The following is a 24,896-nucleotide window of genomic DNA, read 5'->3' as shown; positions in this document are numbered from 1 at the left end:
AATTTTTTAAATTAGAAAGACAAAACAATTTGCTAACTTATTTTTCATAGATTACAAATGTCGAAAAGAGTACAGAGAAATATATTGAAAAGGGGAAATGACATTCATTCCCACTTTTGATTGATATTATTTTTCTTCGTAAATAATTTACCATCATCTAAAATATTTTTCTACATATTACCGACATAACTAATTCATTATTCTGGTAAATATTGTGTTAATGAGATTCTGTACATTTGGAAAAAAATTGCGTGCATTTTTTTGGCAATTATATACAGATTTGTACAATTGATTGTTTACTAAAACGTGGTGTTACCCAAACTCATTAAAGATTAAATGTTAAACTGCCTCAGTGAAATGTTAGTCTAATTATTCATTTTTTCATAGTTCAAACCGACAAAAGTGAGTAATGATCAGCAAATCAGTTACGATTCGACAACATCGATCAGCAATAAACAACAAAAACCGTACTTTCGTTCTTGTCCACCCGCATCTCCAAATAACAAAACAAAAACAACGTAGCAGAAATACACATAGCCCCCATCGTCCCATCCACCCCTAAAGCTGTATGATCACAGCGTGATGAACCGTTAAAATATTATTACCTCATCACGGCATCAATGTCCGCGAAAGACAATATATATTCTCGTTTATTGCAACGTGCAGCCGCGCCGTCGTCCTCTGGCGACTCGTCTATTTAACCCCACAAACGAGATAAAAAAGAGAGGGGGATTCTTACGCCCGATTCCTGCCTCACCCCCGGCCACCCAGACCGCTTGCCTGTACGTTATCTAAGACATTTTTCGAAGAAAGCGCACAACTGTGGACTTTGCCAGTAAACCCTAAGCGCCACCCAGGGCAATAAAAAACTGATCAAGACACAAACACACACACACACACGGACATATGTACATCAAACTGAGGCAGAAAATATCCGTCGCACCCGAGGGCATGGGTGGGAAAAATCGAGCAAGCATCGAAGTCAAAAGAAAACACGACCACGATCGGAGACAAGACACTCGGAGACGGGCGGAATGCGTCGCGTCGCGAGCGCAAAATAAGCAAAACGTCTTCTGGCGACAACGACGACAACGAGAACTCCGGCCCCGGGGTTCACCGTGGCGCGTCGGCCGGGCGGTTTCCGCGCAAGGGCGCTCTTGCAGTTGTGGCCACGACGTCGCGGCGACGAAACGACAGCAAGTGGCGCTTCGCTGGCGCTTAGCGAAATTTATTTTCAATCCCCTTTCGGTCGCCTAGGGATCGCCGCCCGCCGTCCCGGCAGCACCACCGAAAGCCCCCCCTATCCGTGGGTTTGCGCTGAGATCACTTGCGAACGAGGGAGAAGAATTGCATAAAAAATAAAGCACCCGATGCCGTCTTCTGTCCCGAAGCTTACGCCCATGTGTCACGAGCGAGAAAACATTACGGTGCGATGCAAAGGTTACCATAGCCGGTAATAGAAATAATATATTTATCACGTGTTTGATTCGCTTTAAAAATAGTATTATTACTAACAACATGATTGCCAATATCATCGGACCTATAATATTTCTAAGTTTTTTTTCGCAAAACGCATGATTTGTTACTTTCCTAAAATTAGCACGAGTTAGTTTAACTTGGAGTTAAACAAGTTTCATGACGAAATATCAAATCATCTGAAACTATGTATCTTGATTAAATAATGATTTATAATTTATTACAACCCAAAAACAAATACAAACAACTTTACAAAACTCTCAATTTACGGTTAGTTTGAAAAACGGTAGAACGTCATAGAAGAATAGTAATATTTATTCAACATTTAGAAATGATATAGTAAATGCAATGTACGATAAAAATGGCAAATAACTATTCCTTTTTTTTACTTGAACAAAATGTTCCTTTTTTATTTACTTGTTCTTATCTAAGACACATGCATTCATTCAAATAATGATCACATCAATCAACCTTTTGCTTCCTTGCGTTTATGCATTTTGATTCACTTCTCAGTTACAAAACATTTCACTCACTGTATTCGACCCTGTCGCCTCAATATGATGTTTACCGCTAGGCCTTACGTCAGTTTGCAAGTGCGGCAAAAATCATCCCACGAATATATCTCCTCACCCGGACGAAGCCGTTCCCAACCCACCGCCACCAAGAATACGCATACATTTCATCAACTACCCTCAGCCTCCGTCTCCTCACCCGCGCTCGCCACGTGGCGTCTGAAGGGCACGGAACGTACTTCACCAGCTCGCACTTGGCGCCGGCACGATGATGATCATTTGCATTAACGTGGAGGAGGATGAATATCGGTTCGACCTTTTTATGTCAATAGGATGGCGGTTTACACTTTTTCTACCATGAAACGCATTTATCAAAAAGGATGAATGATGTCGGCCGCGGGAGCAATTTCATTGATGAAACCCACTTGCTAGAGATCAGACAAATTCATTCGAATATGAAAATGATGGAGAATGGGGGGGAAAGTTCAAAGTGTGCGGTTTTTAAGATTCTGATTAAATATTTAAACTGTTTTTTTAAGCAACCGGCAGTTCATGGAATATTGCTCAATAATAAATGCATTTGCCCTGGCTCTATACAGTCCCGTTTAAACAAGCTGTAGACTTAAGTAACATTTGCATTAAAAAAAGACAAATTTCAACGACGTTTCATGGGAAAAACGGAAAACGCTACCAACTTTCTTTTTTAATTAAAATAAAGAGTAGCATTTCTTTTAAATTTAGAACAAGTTTGACAACTGTATCAATTAAATTGAATCCGCCGGGGCCAAAACATCAAACCATCTACGTTTGATTGTATGTTAAAACATCCAGCTCGCGAACCAGGTGACCAAAGATTATTTAAAGCCAGACGGCGACAAGTGGTAAAAAACCCTGATGCTTTATGTTGCTTTACGAGCTTGTTAAAATATATTTAAAATGTTTTGGGGTCCCTTAAGTCCCATAGAACGCCATATCGTGGTTGAAAACCAACGAGAAGGATTTGCACAAAGTCGCTGTTCTTCCTGTCAAGGCTTCCGGCATATGGAGAAGTGTTTAGTGTACAGTACCTTCCGAAATCAAGCAAAATTAGAAAACATCATAAAGAGTACGATTCAGTGGTTTTGACATACCTGGCCACAGTAAATCATGCGCAAAGTGAATCAGAACAGTTGAACGGGTCAAATATAATTAATATACCCAGTACTGCTAACCCTCCTTATGCCTCTCAACTACAATCAATCGAAAAAAAAACATTTACAACACTTAAAGGTAGGACCTATTTCAACACTTGAAAGTCCAAATGGAGTAGCATTAGGTCATGAATTCCTCACAACAAATGAAAAACATCTCTACCCGATTGGTTTTGTCGGCTATGGCTAAAGTTTCGACCAAGGACTGTAAAGCCGGCATACTGGGCGTCGGAATATTTTTTGAAAGTACTTAAAAAATGTAACTTTACAATAAAGTTTACTTCATTCAATTAGCTTGGATAACTTTTTTCTTTTCATCGATGAAAAAGTGTCTATTTTTTTTTCAATGCAAACGTTAGTGTAAGTGATTAAGTGATTACTAAAGCTAGTGTGATTATGTTTATTAACATGTTGTTTATGCAAAGACTTTGGAAGTCTGCTACATCGAGTAGCTTAAAAATATGTTTACAATTTCTACTTAAAAAAAATATGTTAACGAAGAGTACCGTGAATAAAAATAATGTTTGGATAAATTCATCCTTTGATGTCACGTCGGGAGAGGTTGTTATTTTTGACGCATCAATAAACTTGTCCGTATTATATGCCTCTCGAAAGTTGACAGAGCACGAGCCTTCGCCCTCCAAACGAAGCACCCACTTTTTGCCTTTGCTCTACCTTTTATGATCTTTGTCCGACGCCAAATGTGTCCTCGTGTCCCTTCGGAATCACATTTAGGCCGTAATGGGGGCTAGGATTTTTCTTTTTTAGTTACGCTTCAAGAACATACGATGACTCCGACAGCATTTGATGTCCTTGCGAGCAGCGCCGACTGTGCAGTATGGGGCCGCGCCAGGCGGCGTCCTTATTTTAACGACCAGCAGGTCTCGACTCGTCCCCCGCCTACCGCTGGCACGGGAAGGGAATGACTCTCGGGGCAACACCGTGCAGACGAGCTATTTTGGAGAGCTCGAACCCTTTTGGAGTCTTCCAAAATTGATAGCGAGCTCGACCGGGGCGTTTTGATGCGTGCATGCGTACCTCACCCCCACATCGTCTCCTCAGCAACCCCCGTTTTGCCCTTCGATCCACCGTCTAGACATACCCACCAAGCGGGCCACCAGCCGCCGGTGCAATCATACACCCTTCCTTTTTTTTGGGTCAATGCGTCACACCACCGACACCGGCGGCAAAGTTATGCCAAACCTAATTCGTTAGCTGCGTACCGCGAAGGGAGGACGGCGGTTTTGACGCCCCATAGAGAATGCTCCGTGAGTCAACGATTGGGCCGGCTCCAACTGCGGATAACCATCGAGGGACCTTGAGGCGGGCGAACAACACACACTCATACCTGGCGGACTTTCATTTGGGGTTCTCATCAGACCTCCAACCCGGCTCCCGATTGTACCCCAACGAATTCCTATCACTTAACCTTGGGTGCAGAGAAGACACATAGCAAAACCTTTACCGATCCACACAAGCGCGGGAAGGCGGGCAGACGCAGGAAGACTTAATTCTCAGATCGCCGCGTCAGCGCTCGGCGATGCTGCATTGTTCCGTCGGCAAGCGAGTCCCGGGTGTGTGTGTGTGTGTGTGTTGTTTTGCTAAGGGATGCTGCTGAGCTCCTTCTACCACGTCGCGAATACTGCTCCACCTTTTCCACCCCCGTTGACAGGCGCTGGCAGGAGGCAACTGAATTTATGGCAACTGGAATGGAATGCCATAACTCTAATTAATTAGACGGATGTGCTCGAGATCCCGCCCGGAACACCATACGGCTTTCGTACACGTATGCAAGGCGAAGTTCGCTCTCGAGCTCTCTGTCAAAAACTAAAACCCGGATAGGATAGCCGATGTGGGTGGGTGTGTTGTCGGGGGTTGGGGGGGAAGAATGAAAATATGCGCCAAAAACTCCAAAAGGCCTGCAGCAACCAGACCGACCGGGCCGCTTTGAGTTTTTGTTCCTATGTTTTAGCATTTGATTGGAACACGGTAAGTTATGCCCGTCCACACCCTGTCGATTGTTATTGTTCCCAGCGAAGGAGAGCTAGAGGTGCCAGACAGTGTTTTTCTTCCGCTAATTTTGTATCAACAAAGACACATGGCCGAGAGAGTTTTGAGGAAAATGTTGTTGCACCAACGCTAATTGCATTCTACGAGTGCAAGTCGCTGTAGCGAGCAAAATGAAATCGCTCGTACGGGAGTGATAAACCTGAGTTCATGGTTGAAATTAAATTCAAACGTGGTATTAAATGAAAATTGTATCTTTCCGGTAGCACCTGCTCACTTCAGTAACAATGAGAAATAGAACCAAATCGGAATAGTAATTCTTTTCGTTCAGGTAAACCTACGGTCGAGTGGGTAAAAACCCCTGTTATGACTATGACGTTCGATTCCCAAGTAGATTTAAAGCATTTTCTGTGTTGTCAGGGGTTTGTTCCGATGAAATGAGTGTAAAAATATACGGTTAAAAAGCGAAGCGTTATTTAGCGAAATTTTTTCTTCAAAAATGACCAACAACATAATAATCGTAGCATCGAAAAGATGCTTTAAATTTGTACCCGATTTCGCATACGGAACACCGACCACAAGTGTCCAGTTATCAAATTGTCAAATGGCATCCAGATTACGATTGGCACAAATATTGACATGATACACCAGAAACAAGCGGAATTTACGATTATATTAGCGTTTACCGTGCTCTTTACATTTCATGGAAAATTTCTTAATAATAAATGCATTCCGGTAGAGACCGGTGGAATTTAATAGTACATTACCGCTTACGCTTCGTTTACCGTGCCATTAACATTTAATTTGACCGTTTGCAAAAAATATTAAAATGCAAATTCAAAGATTGCATAACAAAATTATTAAATTAGTTCATATTCATTTGTCGTTTCGGAAGAGATTTTAAATTGAATAATTGCACGTCAACACATATTCCAAATAAACCGACATTGGTTTAAACGGTTAAACATCCATGTGACTTGAATTCAACGATAATCGATACGAAACTTAAATAAAAATTTAAATGTGTCAACAGAATGTGGTTTGTGCATTGAGAAGAATGAAGTTTTGATCGCTGATCAACTTCCATAATAGCGTAGAATCTAATTTACTCGCCCCATATCTTTGGCAACCCGTGCAATTTTCTATCGAATTAGGCTCCCCGAGGCAGACAGCCCAAAATCAACCCCCTTGGCTCGAGGCGTCGAATGATTGAAATCGAAAAAGTTCCACCAACACCGGCCGGCTCGTGTGGTGCGTCGTCCTTCCGCGGGGTAAAACAAACAAATTAGAAACTAGAGGCCCTTTTCGATCGAGCGGTGACGAAAAATTACACAAAATTGCGTATCGCGCACGCACACCGAGCAGAATTGGGCTGTGAAGAAGTGTACCAGACCAGGCAGGCCCCGTAGAGTAGTGCAACCATTCTGGGCCGCGATAAGAAAATGAAATAAATTGAAATCAACCCCCGCCCGGCTCAGGCGTGCGAATGACTTGACCCACTCCACCACCTCGGGCAGCTGATAAAGAGGATCGGCGCAGGACAGTGTCGCTTCGGATAACAAACCCGAGGATGATAGTCCCCGATAAATACCGTTTCTCAGCCCCTGTCGACCGCGGCCTGCGTTATTGTGTGCAGCAGTAGCAGGTCGAATCGGTTGTTGGACTTCTTTTTTTTTTTGCTTGCTGGCAAACAAGTACGTCCCAAAAGGAGGTAAAACGAGCGATGGGAAAGGAAAAACCACCGGCACAACGACACAGCGTGCCTTACACGATGACGAATGGCGGTGACAAACAATCTTCTCGCCGAAGCTTCTAAAATTAGCCCGGGCGGCAAATAAACACACAGAAACACACAAGCTAGAATCTGGCAACACTTGTGCTCGCTGGCGCCAGGGGAAAGTTCAGTTCGATCGATGGGGTGCGCCATCGGTTCGCGGCATCGCGGGACAACACAGGCGTGCGCTATTTGAACTATTCGCGATCAAAGTCATTGATCTTTTCCCCCCCGGTTGTCGCTGTCATCGTCGTGTTCCCAGAACAAACGAGACGCATACGGTATCACCACCAACGACGACGATTTAGCAGCGATACGATTCGGCGACCTTCACAAGGCCCGAATGGGTAGCCTCCCCACTAGGGTAAGGAAACTAGGGAAAAAAAAGAAACTAGATACAAAAATCAAACATCGACCGTCCAAAGGTTATCACTGTGAGGTGGTGAAAATAAGTAGCGTACTTTCAATAACTGACTCATGCAGCCGATAGATTTTAATGCGAAATCAAGATAACGACCGCTGCAACAAGCGACACACACACACACACACACCCATCATGGACAGATAATTTTATCGATTTCGCAACACTAGCATTCAATTCATCTGACTACTCGGAAAATGATTACAAAAATTAAGTAATCGTAACTTTGCATCATACAAAACATTAGATCTTCATATAGTCCAGTATTATATCATGACATCATTACCATATGTACATTACCCACTATCTTTTATACTACCCAATTATGTTTTCCCAGCTTTGAAGCTCTATTTTCATTTAAAATAAATCAATACTTTGTATTCGTTCTTATGAATCCAACACCAAAGATTTTTTATTAATTCAGTGTGATTCATGAATCTTCTGGGATTCGAATTCAAGAATCCCTCTCATGAATGAATTTAAAAATCGAAGCAAAGAATCATTCAGATGCATGAATATGAATCGGAGTTACACAACTCTAAATCATACAATACGTATCCGTACATATCTACGGCAAGTCAAGGTAAGTATCACGTTGTGCATCGTCATCAAGCAGACTGGCGACCTTCTGCAGAGCTTCAAGAAAAAGCTGAGCTATCTAAAACTTTTAAAGTTAGTCTGTTGGCAGGTGTTGTGTTCCGTTACGCTACGCTAGCATTAAATATTTCATAGACGAAACCCAAAAAAAACAATCTCCTTGTTTTCAATGTGACTGTCATAGCAATCAAGCATAGCAACAAAAATAGTAATGGAATACAACAGTTTTGCACCAGTTTATTCCATGGCTTAACGTAACATTAACGGATCGATCAAAACGTAAAAATCTACTTTTTTTCATTATTCAATTCGTCAAGCATTTGTTGCTATGCAGTTGACGAATTTTGACAAAAAATCATCCAAAGTTGGACTCATTCAAATTGACTTCAGTTTCTTTTGATGAAAATTATATTAAGTTGTAGCACAAAATTTAGTATACGCATAATGCAATGAAACCGTATGCCATCGAAAAATGCTGTTCGAGCAAATTATTCAAATAGCATACTTTGCTAAAACGTTGCGGGTTTTACGAGCGCAAACTCGCAGAGACTTATTGCAGGAATTTTGGGCGGCCATGGCCATGCAGAAACAGTATGAAAATGAAAAACGCATCATAATCAAAAAAGATCCCAATGTGTTCCACTCTGCAAAAAAAACCCCATTGTGCAGCAAACCAGGGCCACGTATGAACAATGAACGCATAGTTTCATATTGGTCGTCGGGTGCACATCGAAGGCCCCAAAATCAGATCTTCGATGCGAAACGCGCAAAATTCCGCACAGATGGCCGTTAATAATGCGAATTTATGCAAAAGATTCATCACGCTTCGGCTAGTTTACTTTTCGTTTTTTTTTTCATTTCAACAAGCCCCTTTTTATTCTCTCAGTGGACAGGATTTCCTCGGATGGTAGGTATCGGCAAGCAGGCAAGCTGAAGGAAAATAAATAAATAAATAAAAAATACGATTGGAGAAAAACACCGTAAGCGAGATCACGGCAAAGTACATTCGCGTTTGTAAAAAGTACGCGAAAAAAGGTTCAAACACCCGTGGCCAAAATAGACCCTTGGCGAATCTACGAATTGGGCTCTTAAAACGGAACCCAAACAACACCGAGAGGCAATATTTAGTAGGTTTCGGTTGTTTTGGTGTTTCTATTTAAAGTTTTCCTAACGAATCCATTTCGTTAGTGCCGGGTCGTTGGACAAAATCTTTTAAACGGTTCGTCGAACGGTTATGTGAACGGGATTTTTGTCGATCGGACAACACGGAGTTTATCGTGGACGGCACTGAATATTCATATTGTTATTGTTAGTGAGAAGTATTTTTTCGAAAAAAATTATGTCAGTACTTATAAGATAAATCTAATTAAAGCAAAATTGAAAACAATATAACATTAGAGGTACTACAATTGTTTATGTTCTTCGTACTTTTACATCAATGCATTGGTTGAAGCGATGGAATGTGTTTTAATAATACAAAAAAAAAATCAAACACATGACTGTACAGATTAATTTTCTTCGAAAACGAGACACACTTGAATGAAATGAAATAAAGTACACTAACCAAGGTGGAACAGTGCTAAGAACTTACGGAATATATCTTTCCGAGCCAGGTTGCGTGCGCAAAAAACTGTGGAAATAGAAGAAAGAAAACATGAAAGTTAAAACGTATTAGTGTTCAAGTAAGATAATTATTTTTTGACTCGTTTAAAATCAAACTACGAACAAGTTTGGCGAAAATAACTTGTTCGAGAAAAGACAAAATAATACATTTTTGAAAGATATGGAATATTCTACAGCAAAACAAGGCGCAATTCGATAAAAGTACATTATTGTTTTTCACTTTTGTAACAATGTTATTTTGTCTAGGCTATTGATGATATTCAAATTTATACTATTGAATAAAGCATCACACAAATTTAGCTTTCACATCGATAAAATGTTCCCGTTTAACGACTGAAACTTTATCCCAAAGAAGAAGCCACTAAAGAACTACATACAGACGAGAATGCAGACGGGCCTGGGGACCTCTAGTAAGGACGAAAAATTCCTCTGCCATGTCCACATCCGTCCATTCATACGATAGCAGGCCACAGTTGGACGGTGTGCGTGACATCGCATGGCGTTTACCTGATCGCCGAATGATACCTGCCTCACCGGTTTGACAACAGGACCGACAGTCCAGGAAGAATCTTGCACCATTCTTCCGCGTACGTAGAAGGCACATACCTGCTGTATGCGTGCTGCTAGTGATCAATGATCGTTCACCGAATGTTGGTCAGGCAAGAAATTCTAAGATCATACGCGATATGCCACTCCCCCATCACAATGCGTTTCTTGTACTTTTGTATCGTCCTTAGTCTATGGAGGCAAAGGAAATTGACGACCGATGGTCGATACTTACTTGTGATCCGTATCTTCTGGGTGCCATTGCGACGGGAGTATTCCAGCTTGTTCATGATGGCCGCGTTATACGCACAATTGCGGGACGAAAACGCTGCCTGCTTCGATCCGAAAATCAGGATGGATGGTTAAACAGCAATCGCCTCACGTCGTCGTGGGGCTACTACGGTATCTATGGCACACACTAGGGCTGCGTCCTAGGACACGATCGCACACCAACGACGCCGTCGACGGCGAAACATTAGTGATCACCTCGGAATGGACTATGACCACTACCGGGAAACACACACAGAAACAGAAGGTGCAATGTTTCGGATTTGACTGCACTCAGGCTGCACCACGCGCAATGAACAATAGGCTAAATAGCTACACTTTTTGCACCCGTTTCACACAACAAAAGCGACTTCCGCTTCTTTATTAAAATTTATGCTGCTTTTTTTTTCTTCTCCACACTGCACAGCGCACACTGGAACAGTTCAGTGTAGGTAACGATGATTTCTTTCTCACTTTACTCACTCACTTTGCTCATCAGCAATCTACAATCATTAATGAATGATAGAATCAGTAAGTAAAAAAACATCAACCCTCTGGTCATACATCATCTTATTATTCTTCTGCTTTCCTGGCGTACACGTACACAAACACACACACTAGACGAGAAAGGCAAATCGCACCGGAATATCAACTACGATGATCGTAGCATGCTTCTCGCGCTGGTCGACCATTTTCCCCCGTTTCTGCCACTCTGCTGAAACGAATATACATAATCATAACACTGCGATCACTGCTGACTTGCGAAAAGCACTTGGCACACCCGTAGCTCCCCACCCCCGGCGTCATAACACGCCCCGCGTACGATTCGCTATGTTTTCGTCGCTATTTTCAACCAGACTCGCTCAGCAATACCTGCTTATACCATAGATGCTGCTGCAACGAACACGACGATGACTACTACTGCAAAGGCTGTTGAATTCCGAGTATATTATGATTGCTGCGTTTCTGCACGGGATGTCACTTATTTTTTTGTTCTGCGAATCGAGTCAAATTCAAACCATAATGGAGGATCATCAATGGACGGATCGGGACAACCTTATATTCATTGATACCTCCTTTCCCTGTTGCTCTTTTTATCAACCAACCCCTCCAGCTTCTTGTATTTCCCGAGAGCTCACTCTCACGGTCTTGCAACATCGTTGAATGATCAATTATTACGCGAACCGTTCCATTCTTTGCCCGCTGACAATATTGGTCGGCGACAAGCAGCGAAAACTCCTTTCAACAGCAGACACGCAAACAAACGCACAACGCAGCAGCAGAAAGCGATCAAATGCCCGTGTGTTGGTTAAGGTATGATTGATCTTATTCGCGAATGAATGCACCTCGATCGTCTTATGCTCGAACCTTTAAACAACAGCGGATCGCCAAAGGTGTACTATGATAGATGGCAACACTGGCTGTCAAGCCATCAGAACCCAAAAGAAATGATCACAAATCGTGATGCGGTCCTGGTTGTTTAATAAAGAATTTACATTGTTTAATAAAGAATTTACATCAACAGCAAGCTGACAGCTTAAGCATTTTACTTCGAATAAAACATGAAGCATGTTGAACGAATTCAACGAATTGCGACAGCACAAATTGGAAGAACGGGGAGATCAATTTCATTGCACCTAGCCGAAATATTCCAAACATTTTTTGGCCACTCTATTGAATGCAAAAAGCGCTGATCGAGACCAATTATCGAAAACCTTGATCAGCACCATCGCCCCTTGTGCATTCTTCCTATATTTCCCGTCTCGCCATCATCGTTGTCGTCGTCGCCGTCGTCTTCGCCGTCGTGTTGTTTACGTGTAGGCGTGACTGTGCGAGAGAACTGGTCCCCGCGTACGCACACTTTGCCGAGACTACGCTTTTCAGCGTTTCTTGTTATTCTTGACTGTTGCTTCGCACCCTTCAAGACGAAGACGAAGACGATGAAGACGACAGCGGCAACGGCGGTCGAGGTGATGCAGACTACGTCAACGACGAGGTTCACGATCAAGCAGAGCTTAAAGTCATCAAAACTAGCTAGCCATACATTTGCTGCTCTGTGCGCTGCAAACGCTAGAACTCCAAGTAGATCTGCTGATTCGCTATCCGCTTTCATAAGCATTGCCACACTAGGGCTGATACAAAACAATTTTCTGGCCCAACACAGGCGACGTACACGAACACCTTTTCTTCAAGCCAGCAAAACCACGTATCGCCGATTCTTCCTTCCTTTCGTTAGGAAAGGGTGTTCGAAGAACCTGAACAGACCACTCTATTATCAACGATGGTACACTGGTTTTCAGTCAAGACAGGAAAGGAAAACGGATAATGAAACCGCACTTTATTACTTTAGAATGGACGGGATTGCAAATTGACCCGAATTATACTCCACACCACACTCACTTCGAAGCGTTCGCAATACGCTGCACCACGCGAATGACCGTCGACAAACGAATGACCGTCGGCACCACCGTTGGTACTAATAAGGTTGACTCATATAAAATTGTTTGACAGATAAACATAACGCCATCTTCGAATTTTTGATATCCAAACCAAGCATTCGTAATAAACGTTTGAATTCAATTTTATAATAAAATGTCAGATGAACCAGGATGCAACACAAATTTATATTTATCAACTGCTACCAACCATATGATTCCTGTATCAGAAAATCTATGTGATTGAAATTTTAAGGAATTCTCCTATTTGTGAATCTATATCAACCGGCTATTCTAACCTCAAAATGGTTCATTTTTGTACTCAGTACCATCAAGACATGAAAAGCTGCGGTGACCCAACCTGTAGTTCCAGTAATCTTTGACAGATGAATGTGCTTATAGCATCAAATCCACTGCTCCAGTTTGAGTTCACTGTAATCAGACTAGTTTCAAATTCCTATTTCATGGATATCCAAACTTTTTTACGTTATTTGTGATCAATAATATTTAAATTCTGTTTCGTGAAGCAAATAAGCAAATCACCAATGCGTTAATCCTAGTTTATTGCTCCCTTCTAAGTTTTTGTATTCTTACTCTCGTTTCCCACACGTTATGATTTGGATTTGGTTTGGTGATCTGCCGTTGCCGATGGGTGATTTTGAATGATCTCGTCGGTATGTTTTAGTGATTTTAGGGGTATTATTATCAATATATATATTTCAGCATTAAACAAATTTAAACATTGGAAACTACTACAAAAACGTGCTTGCTAACTTGTCTACACAATCGTTGGCATACTCTTCCCGGCAACGAAATGTCAGTAAGGTAATGGCAAACATTAGCGCGGGGAAACACATTTTTGGCGTTGTTTTGTGAAATTGTTGTTTATACGATTGTGCTTCTTTTTCGCCATGTCAATAAACTTAAAGTTAACCGCTCAAGATGTAAAAACCAGTATCGAAGATCCGATACAACTACAGTATATTCCGGCAACGATCGAAGGAGATGGACCGGCCAATCTGGAAAAGTTTTTCACGCCTTATACCGACACTCTACCGGATGGAAGTAGGTAGTTACAGTACATTGGAATGGATTCGGTCCTAATGGTGTTTTTATTTACAGCTTTGCAAAACGCACTTCGCGGATACCCGCTGCTTGGCAAACGTAAAACCCTTCCGGAAGGATACACTGGAGTGATTTTGCAGGAAACGAAAAAACCCCTTTCAAGTGATGAAGACCGGACCCTTACGTTTGGCGGTGCTTTTCGGGAGTTTACATACTGGAACTACGATCGCAATCCGTCAAGGAATGACCCATTCGAGAAGGCTCTGAATTGGCTGCAACTGGCCGAGGTGCTACATAGCGATGGACAAGATGAGCTGATGGAGAAGCAGGAAACCAACACCACGGCTGCCGAGAAATCAATTCAAGAAAACAACGGGTTGTAGCTATTTTACTGTAATAAAGGTTTATTTGTTTTTATGTTCGTCGCATTGGTTATACCCAATTGAAGAGTAAAATTAAAAGACACTATTACACAAAGCATTTCTCTGTTCTCTTATGTATTAACATTACATAGTATTTAAAGGGCTTGCAGTCCACCTGCGCTACTTCTTGAAATGTGGAGAAAAAAAACTTATTCCCTAGGTGAAAGCACGACCGAAACGTGGTAGTTACGCTGCAGCTTTTGGTAAAGCGCGGTATGTGCCCACTACAACGGCGTGGTCTCGTTCGTACGGTTCCAGGGTAATCTGTTCTTGTGGTTTCAGTTTTTCCGACTGCAACTTCTTCACCTCTGCAGCAAACACAGCTTCTGGTGCGGCAGTCGAATCGATACAGGAAGCCTTAATCGAAATGACAAAGTGGCCTCCATTCTTGAGGAAGTTGTGTGCATTCAGGGCGACGATACGGGCCTGATCCGGCTGTGCGACGTCGGCGAATATCGTATCGACCAGTCCGACCAGCATCCGATACTTGTGGGGATGACGAGCGTCTTCGATGATTGGAATAATGTTGGTACGTTTCTTGGCAACGTTTAGCAAGTCACGACCGGACCGATGCGAAAACTCCACCGCATACACGAGTCCCTCTGGGCCGACAACGTCTGACACGTGTGACACAGTCGTTCCGGAAGCAGCACCAAGATACAGAACCTTGGAACCAGGTGGCATGTGAATTTTATCGACTCCTCCCAGAACGGCGGCCGCCAACTTGGAACGGAACGGATTCCAGACACGGTACTCCTTCTTGTCCCCATCAGTCTGGAAAAGAAAGTGGAAAAAAGACGAAGGGAATTTTGTTCATCATTCAGTGTTGATTGATTTTTCCTTCCAAAAATACAAGTATGTAAATATAATCAGTAAGCAGTTTCTAGAGAAAACGTACAGGCGGAAAGGTATGCCTCGGGCTCCACTTTCCACAACAAGTACGCTCCCATTGGCCACATTCTCGCCAATTCGATACCCCTGTGCGCTTCATCATAAAAGAGCCGAATGTACAACTAGTGTAAACAAACATTTTACTCACGTCAACGGAGATACGCTTCTCGCCGTAGACTTCAGATCCCGGAACCAGATTTAGCGTAACCAGCGCGTCTTCCTTTCCGCGGGCAATGAAAATACCAGTGTGACGATGAGGCTCAATGATCACGGATTTGCCACCCTTGAAACCTCCGGGTTTTCCTCCTCCACGACTAGCTCCACGGCCACCACGTCCACGCGGGCCTCCACGGCTGCCACCACGGGCACCGAATCCTCCGCGTGAACCACCGCCGCCGCGGCCTCGGCTACCACCATCACCAAAGCCTCCGCGTCCTCGGCCGCCACCTCTGTCACCAAAGCCTCCGCGTCCTCGGCCACCACCGTCACCAGAACCTCCGCGCCCTCGGGGACCGCCACCACCACGGGGAGAGAAACCTTGAAGGCGAAAGATAGGTTATGGTACCCAAATTAAGCAAACAACTGTACAAAGCTGCAACGGGAAGTGTCGACGATTTGGAAAGCCAAAAGTTGCACTTGGCAGATGATATAGCCCACGATGAGCTAAAAACATCAGTTTAATTTAGAAAAGAAAAATGCGATGCCATCGACCGGCTGTGGAAAACGCATGTTGTACCCGATGGCAGCATGGAGTTCTTTATTACCTGGTCTACCCATTATGTGTGTTGAATGTCGTTATAATTTCTGCACACAACACTTGCAAGGCGACTGTTTCTATCTATCGTAGTAGATATACTCCAATCGGGAATTTATTTACTCCAAAATTTCAAGATTATTCACTTTAATGCTGCAAACTTCGCACCGCACTGAAAACACGTGCGTTTAGTAAAGCTGGAGGAATGCCCGTCAAACATAAATGTAGCGTGGTTTGAGCTGTGACATTTAAACGATCAAAACGATCAATTTAATCATGAATTCATCGCATGGATGACAGAAGAAAAACGAACAAACTCGGGGTCATACTCGGGGTCCACACTTCAGCGCGACGTCGCCTGACAGGAGCTGAACTCCATATAAAAAAAACCTTGCGCGATGTCGCACGAATCGCGCTAGATTTTTTTTGCATGGAGTTCAGCGCCTGTCAGGCGACGTCGCGTTACGCGACGGTGCAGTCTGGAAAGCGTGTATCGATATGAATAAGTTTGACAGTAATGACAGTCGAACATAATTATTTGTGGAACACCCTGTGTCGCTGCTTCGTTTTGATGAAATTCTGTTTTGAAAATTGAAAGACCGACCATTGTTTTGATAGCTTTTTAGTGGATCCATTTTCCAAGTTTTCATTTTGGTGCATTTATCATTGCCATTATTCATTTGACCAGTTGCAATTGCAAAAGAATCAACATGGTCACCATAGGAAATGCGTTTACGCCAGTCGATGGGATAGTCTATTCGGCCACGGATATAAAACTGAAGATAGGCACCGATGTCATTCCTTCGTTGGGTACACTGCACCTAACTGAAAGGCACGTTAAAACAACATCATTCGTCGATTTATCGGTATGGTAACACCTAATCAAATCTTTACCACCATATAGTTCGTGCATTTGGAGCTGCGAAGAACGGAACAGTAGCATTTCCATCCCGTGGCCACGGGTGGGAGTGCAAGCCATTTCATCCACACCCGGCGAAGGTATCTTTGTGATGCTGGACATAGATCTCGTTTGGCCGGGATTCTATCAGGGGCGGCCGGAGCACAACGGCAACGCACACCCGGAAGACGACGAGGGTCTGGAAAACGAAGATGACGAGGGTCATGAATCGGATGCATCGGAAGCGGCAATGACAGAAATGTGGTTCCAGCCGAGAAGTTCACAGAACGTTGACGAGATTTTCAGTGCCATGCGAGAATGCCAGAGCCTGAATCCCGGATCGGAAGTTAGTGAGGACGAAGATTACATGGAGGCGGAGGAAGAAGATTTGCAGGAAGTAGGAGAAATGCAAAATCTGCAGCTCGATGGTAGAGAACTTTAAACGGCAACTCTGTTTTCTTGCTTTGGTTTTACTGCTAACGTATGCTGTTCTATTTACAGATGAAGACAAATTCGCTGACGCTGAAGAGTAAGCAAAAGCGTGATCTCATTCATAACTGTACCATGCTGAATCTAAAGGCTTAAAGTCGGAAAAATTAAGATGATGATAATGCTGCTGAAAATGATGGTTTACTAGATTCGAATTTGAGATATAAATATTGTCGGCAAAAATCTTCCGTGGAAAGAAAACTGAAAGCATATTTTCATTTGCATTTGCCATTTGGATCACCGGAAGTCGTTAAAACATACATTCTCATTCAGAGATGCTCTGAACTCATTAGAATACGGATTTGCTAAAAATTGTTGGTAACTAAGTAAAACAAAATAAAGCGTAATAAAATCGTATCCTTGTTGGGTCAATAATATCCAAAGATGTAAGCTTTTTAATGTACCATTAAGCTGCCGTAATGCTGGTGTTTGGTAAAACAGATATAGAACATGGCTTATCCACTCTGGCCCTCTTGTTGTAGGAAACCCGGCGAAGGGATTTGAGTACTTTTAAGCATTTTGAAATCAAATACTAGCGAAAGTTATACTGAAATAGTAATCCCCGTTGAAAAGGGTCGGTCTAATCCGATCGGTTCAAGGATCATGGAGTGGTATTCCCCGAGCATATAGGTTATCAATCTCAATTCCATGGTCCAGATGATTCCGCTCGTTGCGAAAAACTATGTCATTAAACATGCGTTTACACGGGCTTTCATTGAAGAATACAAAACCCCGCCGTTCATCCTAAATGTGCCCGAATATTGAAGTGCCTTTCGTTTTTTGTCGTCCTCAAAACAAACCATCATCCGTCAACATGGCATCCTTTACGCGTGACTGACATTCGAATTCGCGCCAAACTGGCGATCATTATTGACGGCAAACAACGCCGTCGAGTAGAATCAAACATTACTCACAAACAGATCGTCCACACTGAACTGGAGAAAAAAACATGGCAGCCAGCAATAACAAATTACTACAGCAGCTCATTCAGAAACTGGGACTAGCAAGCCATGAAGCAGTCTTACCGTAAGTAAAATGCATCGTTGGCTATAACGCAACTAAACACGCTTGCTCGCTTCGTAGGAAATCTACCGAGCTACAACGACTGCTGGACATTCGTTCGTCGAACGGCATGATGACTAATCTAGGAGACTACGCAAAAGCAACAATTTGCATCGATCTTGCGTCTAGCCTTCTGGCGTTACCGTTCGACGGCGATATGGCTCTGAAGCTGTCTGGGCTAAGAAAAACGGCCTACTACAATGGACGCCGGACATTGGAGAAGATCCTCGACGTTAACAAAACGATCGGCATCAACGAAATCTGTGTTCAGCTGGGATTGAGTCAGGTGCAGAAGGATGCGTGCGGCCTGCTGGAAGCGTACAAGCGGTACGCCGGTGGCAATAGTGACATCGACTTCGCACATCCACAGTACGCTGCGATGGCCGTATTTCAGGCCTGCAAGCGCCAGAAAGTCAAACCACCCAAGACGAAGCTGGTCCCTTTCAGCCATCTCAAACCGGCGCAGTGGACTTTGCTGGAGAAAAACTGGGAGCAGTTTTTGACAAATTCAGAACATACATTGAAGAAAACAGCGGCGCAAGAAAAAGGCAACTCCGAGAAAGAAGAAACGGCTCAGCCGAAGGCAACTTCCTCTGGTAGTTGTGGGAAACACGCTAGTCCGGAAAAGATTGAGCCATATAGTAACTGGAAGAAACGAATGCTTGAAAAGGCGTACCGCGAGCTAGAACTGCTCCGTGGAAGTGGATAACGGCAATTATAGGATAGATTATAAAAGACGTTGGTTTCAGTGATGATGATTTTATGTTAATAAGGCGCCAACTATTTTTTTAAATGTAAATGTTACTATTATTACTACAATAAAGTGCCAAAACAGGTAGGGCTAAAAAAAGATTCATTCCGTTCTCAAAGGAAAGAGTGTTCGCTCGCTTAAAAAGCTGACGTCTTTTTATTAAATTTTTGATTTTTGAACGATAGCTTGGATTTTTTATTCAAATAAATTGTCGTTGAATTCACAGGGATTTCGGAATAGATGTCTGCTAGTAATAAAAAAAGAGATGTCTGCTAGTAATTTAACGAATATTGGTAATTGCTTCCTAGAAAAATGTATTCGCAGTTTAAAAAAATTAAAAAGAAGAAAATCATGCTTACAGGGAATGGGTTCTACAGCAAGGCAATGAAAGGTAAAATAAAGCGAAGTTAAAGTTCTTCCCCATCCTGGGCAGCCGAAACGAAGGACGAAATTCCATTTCTACCGGCGATATCGTGAAGGATGTGTGGACATATGTTCCGAGGTATAAACGAAAAATATTCCTTGCTTTGCATGTATTCGCAAGGGGAAACATGGGTTGGGATTATATAGCTTTTCTAATGTCTAATCTTTCATTCTTTTAATTATCCGTCGTGTAATATCTTCGGCATCAAGGTGTAATATTTTTTCGTTTCTGTTTCCATTCACTATTTACAAGTCACCACCATATCCGTTGATCTTTGTTGCATATCAAACGAAATGAAACTAAACCCCCGCGGATCCGCCATTTGGTCAGTTCGTACTTGGTCTTTCTATTTTATTCATATGCCTCCTGGTGGCAAAACAAAGAAAAATATTAAAGAAGGGTCGCCATTTATCGATCATAACTCACAATAATATAGTTCAAAAACTTAAAGCAAAAAAGCAAATGAATGATTTTACAGAAAATCTGACCTGCTGCCCAGTGTTATGTACGCTGACTTTCGCATTTATTTATACTTCCTGTACGTTTACAAGATATCGTCCCTGCCATCGTTCAACCATCGGCGCAGGAGAAAAGAGCATTAAATCGTGAACTAATCTTTCATGCAGCAATACAGTGGTAGTGTTCATTTGGAATAAATGGTAATTATGTGGTGTACTTTGAGTAATAACACTTAACTCTCTCTTGTCACACGGTCCATGCCGTTCGTGTGGCTGCTTGGAAAAGGAGACCTACAAACGGCGATGATGGAAGGAAGGCAGAGATGGGATACAACAGGCTCATCCACATCGAGTAACCACTAATCTTTGCTAATCATCAATCTATTGCATCGTGCCGAAGATGGTTTCCGCTTTGCTGTTGTATTGGTTATTGTTATTCTTGTAAAAATGTTGTTGCTGTTCTACGCTTTCTGACTGAAAAGCATGTGTCTTTTAGCTTAAGTTGTAACTCAAATTTAATACCTATCAGATACGCAGAATCCCGGCGTGGCAGCGGAATTTCTTCAGCGATGCTAGCAATCCTTAATGTTCTTAATCATCGTTGCTTTCCTATTCCCTTCTTCCATCCCGATTGGTAAGAATCTTAATACATCACCTTTTGCCTGCTTCGTCATATATGCTAGGGGAAAAATCATGTCCTTCAACATTCACGTTGCTGCCATATCATATGCTATCCACCTGCGTCTCCTATATGTAGAAATTGCTGTTGATAATTGATATTTCTAACCATTGCTAACATTCGCAACCTTTACACTTTCACGCCCTGTTCCAAGCGTTCCATACAACCTCAACCGATTTGCTACCTCTTCAACTAATAAATTGCCTTCCGTTAATAACCAACACATTCGGTAAAAATCGTCTCTTTGCGACTGTTGTCCTCCGGTGTAGCCTTCCTCTTTTGCGCACTGTTGTCTATAGCCCGTTCCTCTCGCCACATTGCGCTGATGCAGGGAGAATAAAAGAACACATTGCCACTTAACACGTTGCGTGATCAAAACTCATCTTCCTTTGATCGTGTTTTTTTTACATATACGTAAGGATCTACTTATGCTGCTCTGCTCCTCCGCTCACTTGATTCCTTTTTCAATCGGTTTTTTTCTTCACTAATAATAGCTATGTGTTACTGTAGGTGTATATATATAATCTGTATATATAAAAGATTTCTTTTTCAATTAAAAAGGGGAAGAGACAAAATAGGTGCAACCAATGCGCGCACGGCCACCAGATCAACCTTCCCGCTTGATATTTGACGGCGTTTCCGCCAGGCCCTTCACTTTCAGTCGGTCAGCCGTTTTCAAGAATGTCGGTAGCTGTTCCTGGGACACGTTCACCTCGCCGGCGTACATGAACTCGAGGATGGACTGCAGATGGGTGTAGGACACATCTTTCAGTATAATAATCGGATGCTTGGATGGGTTTTCCTATAACGTGCAAGGAGGATTAGTTTCTATTAGCTGCTTTTGCGAATAGGTGGAAAACGGTCGTCAAATGCTTACCTCGAGCAGTGACTTGAAGTATGGACTACAGGCCGATAGGACCATTTTATGGGCTTTGCACGTTTGCCCTTCGCACGCAAGCGTTACCTAAAACGAAATGAAGCAACAATAAAACCAAAGTAAATACGACTAGTGAACTAACAAAGCCCAACTTTCTCAATGGCAACTCACATCTGTGAAGCTCTTCTCATTTCGCAGGTGGCGGAATGAGGTAACCATGTTCGTCTGGAAGTCATTCCACTTCAGGAAGTATTGCTGTTGGTCACCCATTTTTAAAAGCTTTGGTTAGGCTTGGTAAATGCCTCTCGAGGGATTAACAAAAAGTTAGAAACAAGAAACGAACTGAAAATAACAGTGCGCGGGAATATCTGAAAAAAGAAAGAAACAAACGGAGACGATTAGAGTTTACCAAATTGCATATTTTAAACATTTTTTATCTGTTTTTCGGAGCCATCCGTGGTAAAATGCATCATTATTTGCATGCGAATGATATTCAGTCGATTTTTTATACTGATATCTTTTTAAAGAGAACGTTATTTTTTCCCCCCACACTGACGTTATGCAAGGCATTCTTTCATCAACCTTTCCTCGCTGGCAATGGAAATGTTTCGAACTATTCCCATCCGAACTAGCGAATACGGTACACGCCAATCACTCCGGGGGGGTTTGACCTCGTTTGCCATAAGCGGAACAGGGTGGAGAGAGGGGAGGAATTATGCTATTTCGAGTTATTTCGCGGTCTCTGTTTGTATACGTGTGATTTAGGATTCTGCCTTCCGACAAGCTTTCGATGTGAAATTGAAATAAAAAGCTTAAAACCATCGAGGAAAACGACCGAGTGTGAATTGGCTGAAACGTAGGAGGCATTTAAGATAAATCTAGTATTCATCGGTTGTGTTGAGGAGATGCCTTTTTGTTTTCTTCTATGTACAAGGAGAAGCGACTGCAAAATTGGTTGAATATCAAAAACGTCATCAAACGATGCATACCAGCGCCTTCGGACGATCGTGGAAGAATTAGAAAGGCTAGATTTTTCATTCATCCTCTCCTCGCTTCCTTCCACTAGCAAACAATCGCTAAGATAGCAAAAGGGCAAAGCTTATGAAAGTTTCGTCTCCCTCGCTTGCTTTCATCTGGTTCGTGGTGTTTTTGTTTTGCTTCGTTCTCGTTTTTGAGGGCTGTTTCGCACTGCTCGAAGTACCGTTTTGGAAAACCCATTTTATCTCGCCGTGCGACCCATAGGCTATTTTTAACATGCCGCTGGAGTAGAGGAGGTATTGAGCGGAATCAGTTAGTGTTGAAACTTTAATCGTAGAAGTCCGTTTCGTTTGAAACAAGAAATAACCCTTAATGAACGTTTGCCAAATCGAACAAGATGTCATATGCGGATTGACTCTGTCCATCTCTTGACAATGCAAGAAAAGATGCACCTAAACGATCTGGTAGAAGTATTCAATCGTAAAAAAATACCAATCGACAATTTCCCAACCACACAAAAAATTCGCAGAGCTTGGCAACACTGATGGTGCGAAGGGCAGAGCGAGAAAGCGACAAACCATTGTACGTGCGTATTGCTAGACATTTGTGCATCATCTCGCCGCCGATGGATGCACCATCGATCCGGCACACATGCGGTACGTGCAGGCGAGGAAGGGGATGGCATTGTGTAATTTCTTTGCATTTGTTTCGTTTCAAAGAGAAGCAAAACGGAAAAATAACAACAACATGACGTGCGCAAAAAGGCAAAACGCACCGGGGGCTGGTGGTGTGGTGAATCGAAATCAGCCGTTCAAGGTCCTTCGGATTACATTTCATACTTTCGTACATGTAGAAGGTTTTTTTTATGTTTTGAACACCGACCAAAACGACAATTAGGTTTCGTGTCTTCGAATGTAATGGTGTGGGTTTGGGACCTTCGGAAGCGTGCAGAAAGCCTCGCAGCCGGATGGAGGGGTTAGAAAGTCAAGCTATGAGAAAAAGGCTGACTGACTGACAAGACACCCTTGGTGGTATCGTGGAGTTTATACAAACGAACGTGACCACCTTGCGATATGTGTCTTTAATTATCACATTTTCACCACATTTTTCGATTAAGTGCTTTTCACCATCTACATTTTGCAGGGCGGTAAACGCACGCTTAATTTTTCGAAACACGATTAAATTGAGCAGACTGTCAAAGCAGGCGATGATGACTTCCGTTGCACAAACAAAATGTAAACATCCTCTTTCCCTTCGTATCGAAATCTTCCGCTTCGCGCTTTCCTATCCTCATGTAGACAGGGACACACAACGCATACCATTCCTCGGAAACATGGCAAAAAGGACGAACCGAACATAGATAAAGCAAGAAAAGGAAAACCATCCAAGGCAGACTGGAAGAAAATGAGTCCCCGCGTTGCTAATGGCTCTTGCGACACAAGGAGACAGCGGAGTGACGCCGCGCGATTAGAATGTACGCGTCGTACCGATGTTGATCACACGCCTTTCCCGTTCGTTTGTAGGAGCGTTTCGTTTTTTTTTTGTTGGATCGAAATCGCTTACACAATAGTGCGATAGCAGGAGAAACTGCACCAGGCCCAAAGGGTTTATTATTGGCCGATTTTTAAAACCAATTCACTTCACACAGTCGCTACACATTTCTATACCCACGGTTCTATTTCAGCACGCCGCTTTCTTTCTCTTCCTTAGCCTCTTTCTCTTGCCAATGCTGCTTTTCCACTGGACACCGCGGTTCGCAACGCAAACTGCTACCACGTAGAGACGTTCGCTTCCACTCGAATTTCACTGGAATTGGTTTTCTTCGTACCTTCGCTATGTTGCCTTTTAGTGCTAGCAATACACTGAACACCAACACCGTGCACAAAACATTCGCGAGAATCGCGGGACAGGGGATAAATTTACGGCACCGAAAAGCAGCAAAGGCTTCTTTTCTGCGATGCGCTCTCGTCGATGCCGTCGCGGGGAACTAATTCGGGAAAGCGAAAAGCACTGCCGCACATGGACGGAAGGTGCACCAAAGTTCGTAGAGAAGAGACACCTAGACCTTCCACAACTGCTGCAGCCGTGTACGGCGAGGATACGCGGCGGGGGTGGATCGCGGTAGCTTTTACCTTTTCGTTGCGTCTAATCCTTCCGTCTTGCGATGAAGGCAATACTCATCACACTTCAATCACAGGTAACACGCTGCACTCGAGGGTGTGCAATCGCGTTGCACTTTTCGACAGATATCCAAACGACTACACCAACCTTTGGATGACACGGCCTGCTGCGTCGGGGAA

The 24,896-nt window shown here is 43.0% G+C and overlaps 6 protein-coding genes across 6 annotated transcripts in view; 3 read left to right on the top strand and 3 right to left on the bottom strand.

Annotated features, from left to right (window-relative positions):
- The window catches only part of LOC131289792 (E3 ubiquitin-protein ligase Smurf1), a 31,073-nt gene extending 18,290 nt beyond the window's left edge, over positions 1–12,783 (bottom strand). Inside the window, exons 1-4 of the mRNA XM_058319103.1 lie at positions 12,759–12,783; positions 11,018–11,125; positions 10,382–10,916; positions 9,569–9,607 (exon numbers count right to left, since the gene is read on the bottom strand). Coding sequence (XP_058175086.1) covers positions 9,569–9,607; positions 10,382–10,436 — 94 coding nt within the window. The 5' untranslated portion in view covers positions 10,437–10,916; positions 11,018–11,125; positions 12,759–12,783. The remainder of the gene's footprint in view (positions 1–9,568; positions 9,608–10,381; positions 10,917–11,017; positions 11,126–12,758) is intronic.
- An 874-nt stretch (positions 12,784–13,657) lies between these two features.
- LOC131289146 (ribonuclease H2 subunit C) lies at positions 13,658–14,326 on the top strand. The gene is made up of 2 exons (XM_058318352.1): positions 13,658–13,913; positions 13,971–14,326. Exons 1-2 carry the CDS (start codon positions 13,760–13,762, stop codon positions 14,294–14,296), a joined length of 480 nt encoding a protein of 159 aa, XP_058174335.1. The 5' UTR covers positions 13,658–13,759; the 3' UTR covers positions 14,297–14,326.
- LOC131289145 (rRNA 2'-O-methyltransferase fibrillarin) lies at positions 14,291–16,182 on the bottom strand. Its single transcript, XM_058318351.1, has 3 exons — positions 15,991–16,182; positions 15,375–15,763; positions 14,291–15,109 (listed from the first exon to the last, which is right to left on the bottom strand). The coding sequence occupies exons 1-3, from the start codon at positions 16,001–16,003 to the stop codon at positions 14,522–14,524; spliced, it is 990 nt and encodes a 329-aa protein (XP_058174334.1). The 5' UTR covers positions 16,004–16,182; the 3' UTR covers positions 14,291–14,521.
- A 376-nt stretch (positions 16,183–16,558) lies between these two features.
- On the top strand, positions 16,559–17,744 carry LOC131287641 (methylosome subunit pICln). The gene is made up of 3 exons (XM_058316706.1): positions 16,559–16,812; positions 16,885–17,306; positions 17,380–17,744. Exons 1-3 carry the CDS (start codon positions 16,691–16,693, stop codon positions 17,409–17,411), a joined length of 576 nt encoding a protein of 191 aa, XP_058172689.1. The 5' UTR covers positions 16,559–16,690; the 3' UTR covers positions 17,412–17,744.
- A 503-nt stretch (positions 17,745–18,247) lies between these two features.
- Positions 18,248–19,271, top strand: LOC131287515 (origin recognition complex subunit 6). The gene is made up of 2 exons (XM_058316574.1): positions 18,248–18,393; positions 18,451–19,271. The coding sequence occupies exons 1-2, from the start codon at positions 18,317–18,319 to the stop codon at positions 19,136–19,138; spliced, it is 765 nt and encodes a 254-aa protein (XP_058172557.1). The 5' UTR covers positions 18,248–18,316; the 3' UTR covers positions 19,139–19,271.
- An 832-nt stretch (positions 19,272–20,103) lies between these two features.
- LOC131284023 (longitudinals lacking protein-like) lies at positions 20,104–21,899 on the bottom strand. Its single transcript, XM_058312876.1, has 3 exons — positions 21,790–21,899; positions 21,619–21,705; positions 20,104–21,543 (listed from the first exon to the last, which is right to left on the bottom strand). The coding sequence occupies exons 1-3, from the start codon at positions 21,886–21,888 to the stop codon at positions 21,349–21,351; spliced, it is 381 nt and encodes a 126-aa protein (XP_058168859.1). The 5' UTR covers positions 21,889–21,899; the 3' UTR covers positions 20,104–21,348.
- Between the last annotated feature and the right edge of the window lie 2,997 nt (positions 21,900–24,896).

The sequence above is a fragment of the Anopheles ziemanni genome, chromosome 3 (assembly GCF_943734765.1).
Source record: "Anopheles ziemanni chromosome 3, idAnoZiCoDA_A2_x.2, whole genome shotgun sequence".
Taxonomy (NCBI): domain Eukaryota; kingdom Metazoa; phylum Arthropoda; class Insecta; order Diptera; family Culicidae; genus Anopheles; species Anopheles ziemanni.
This window is presented reverse-complemented; position numbering and strand designations above follow the sequence as displayed.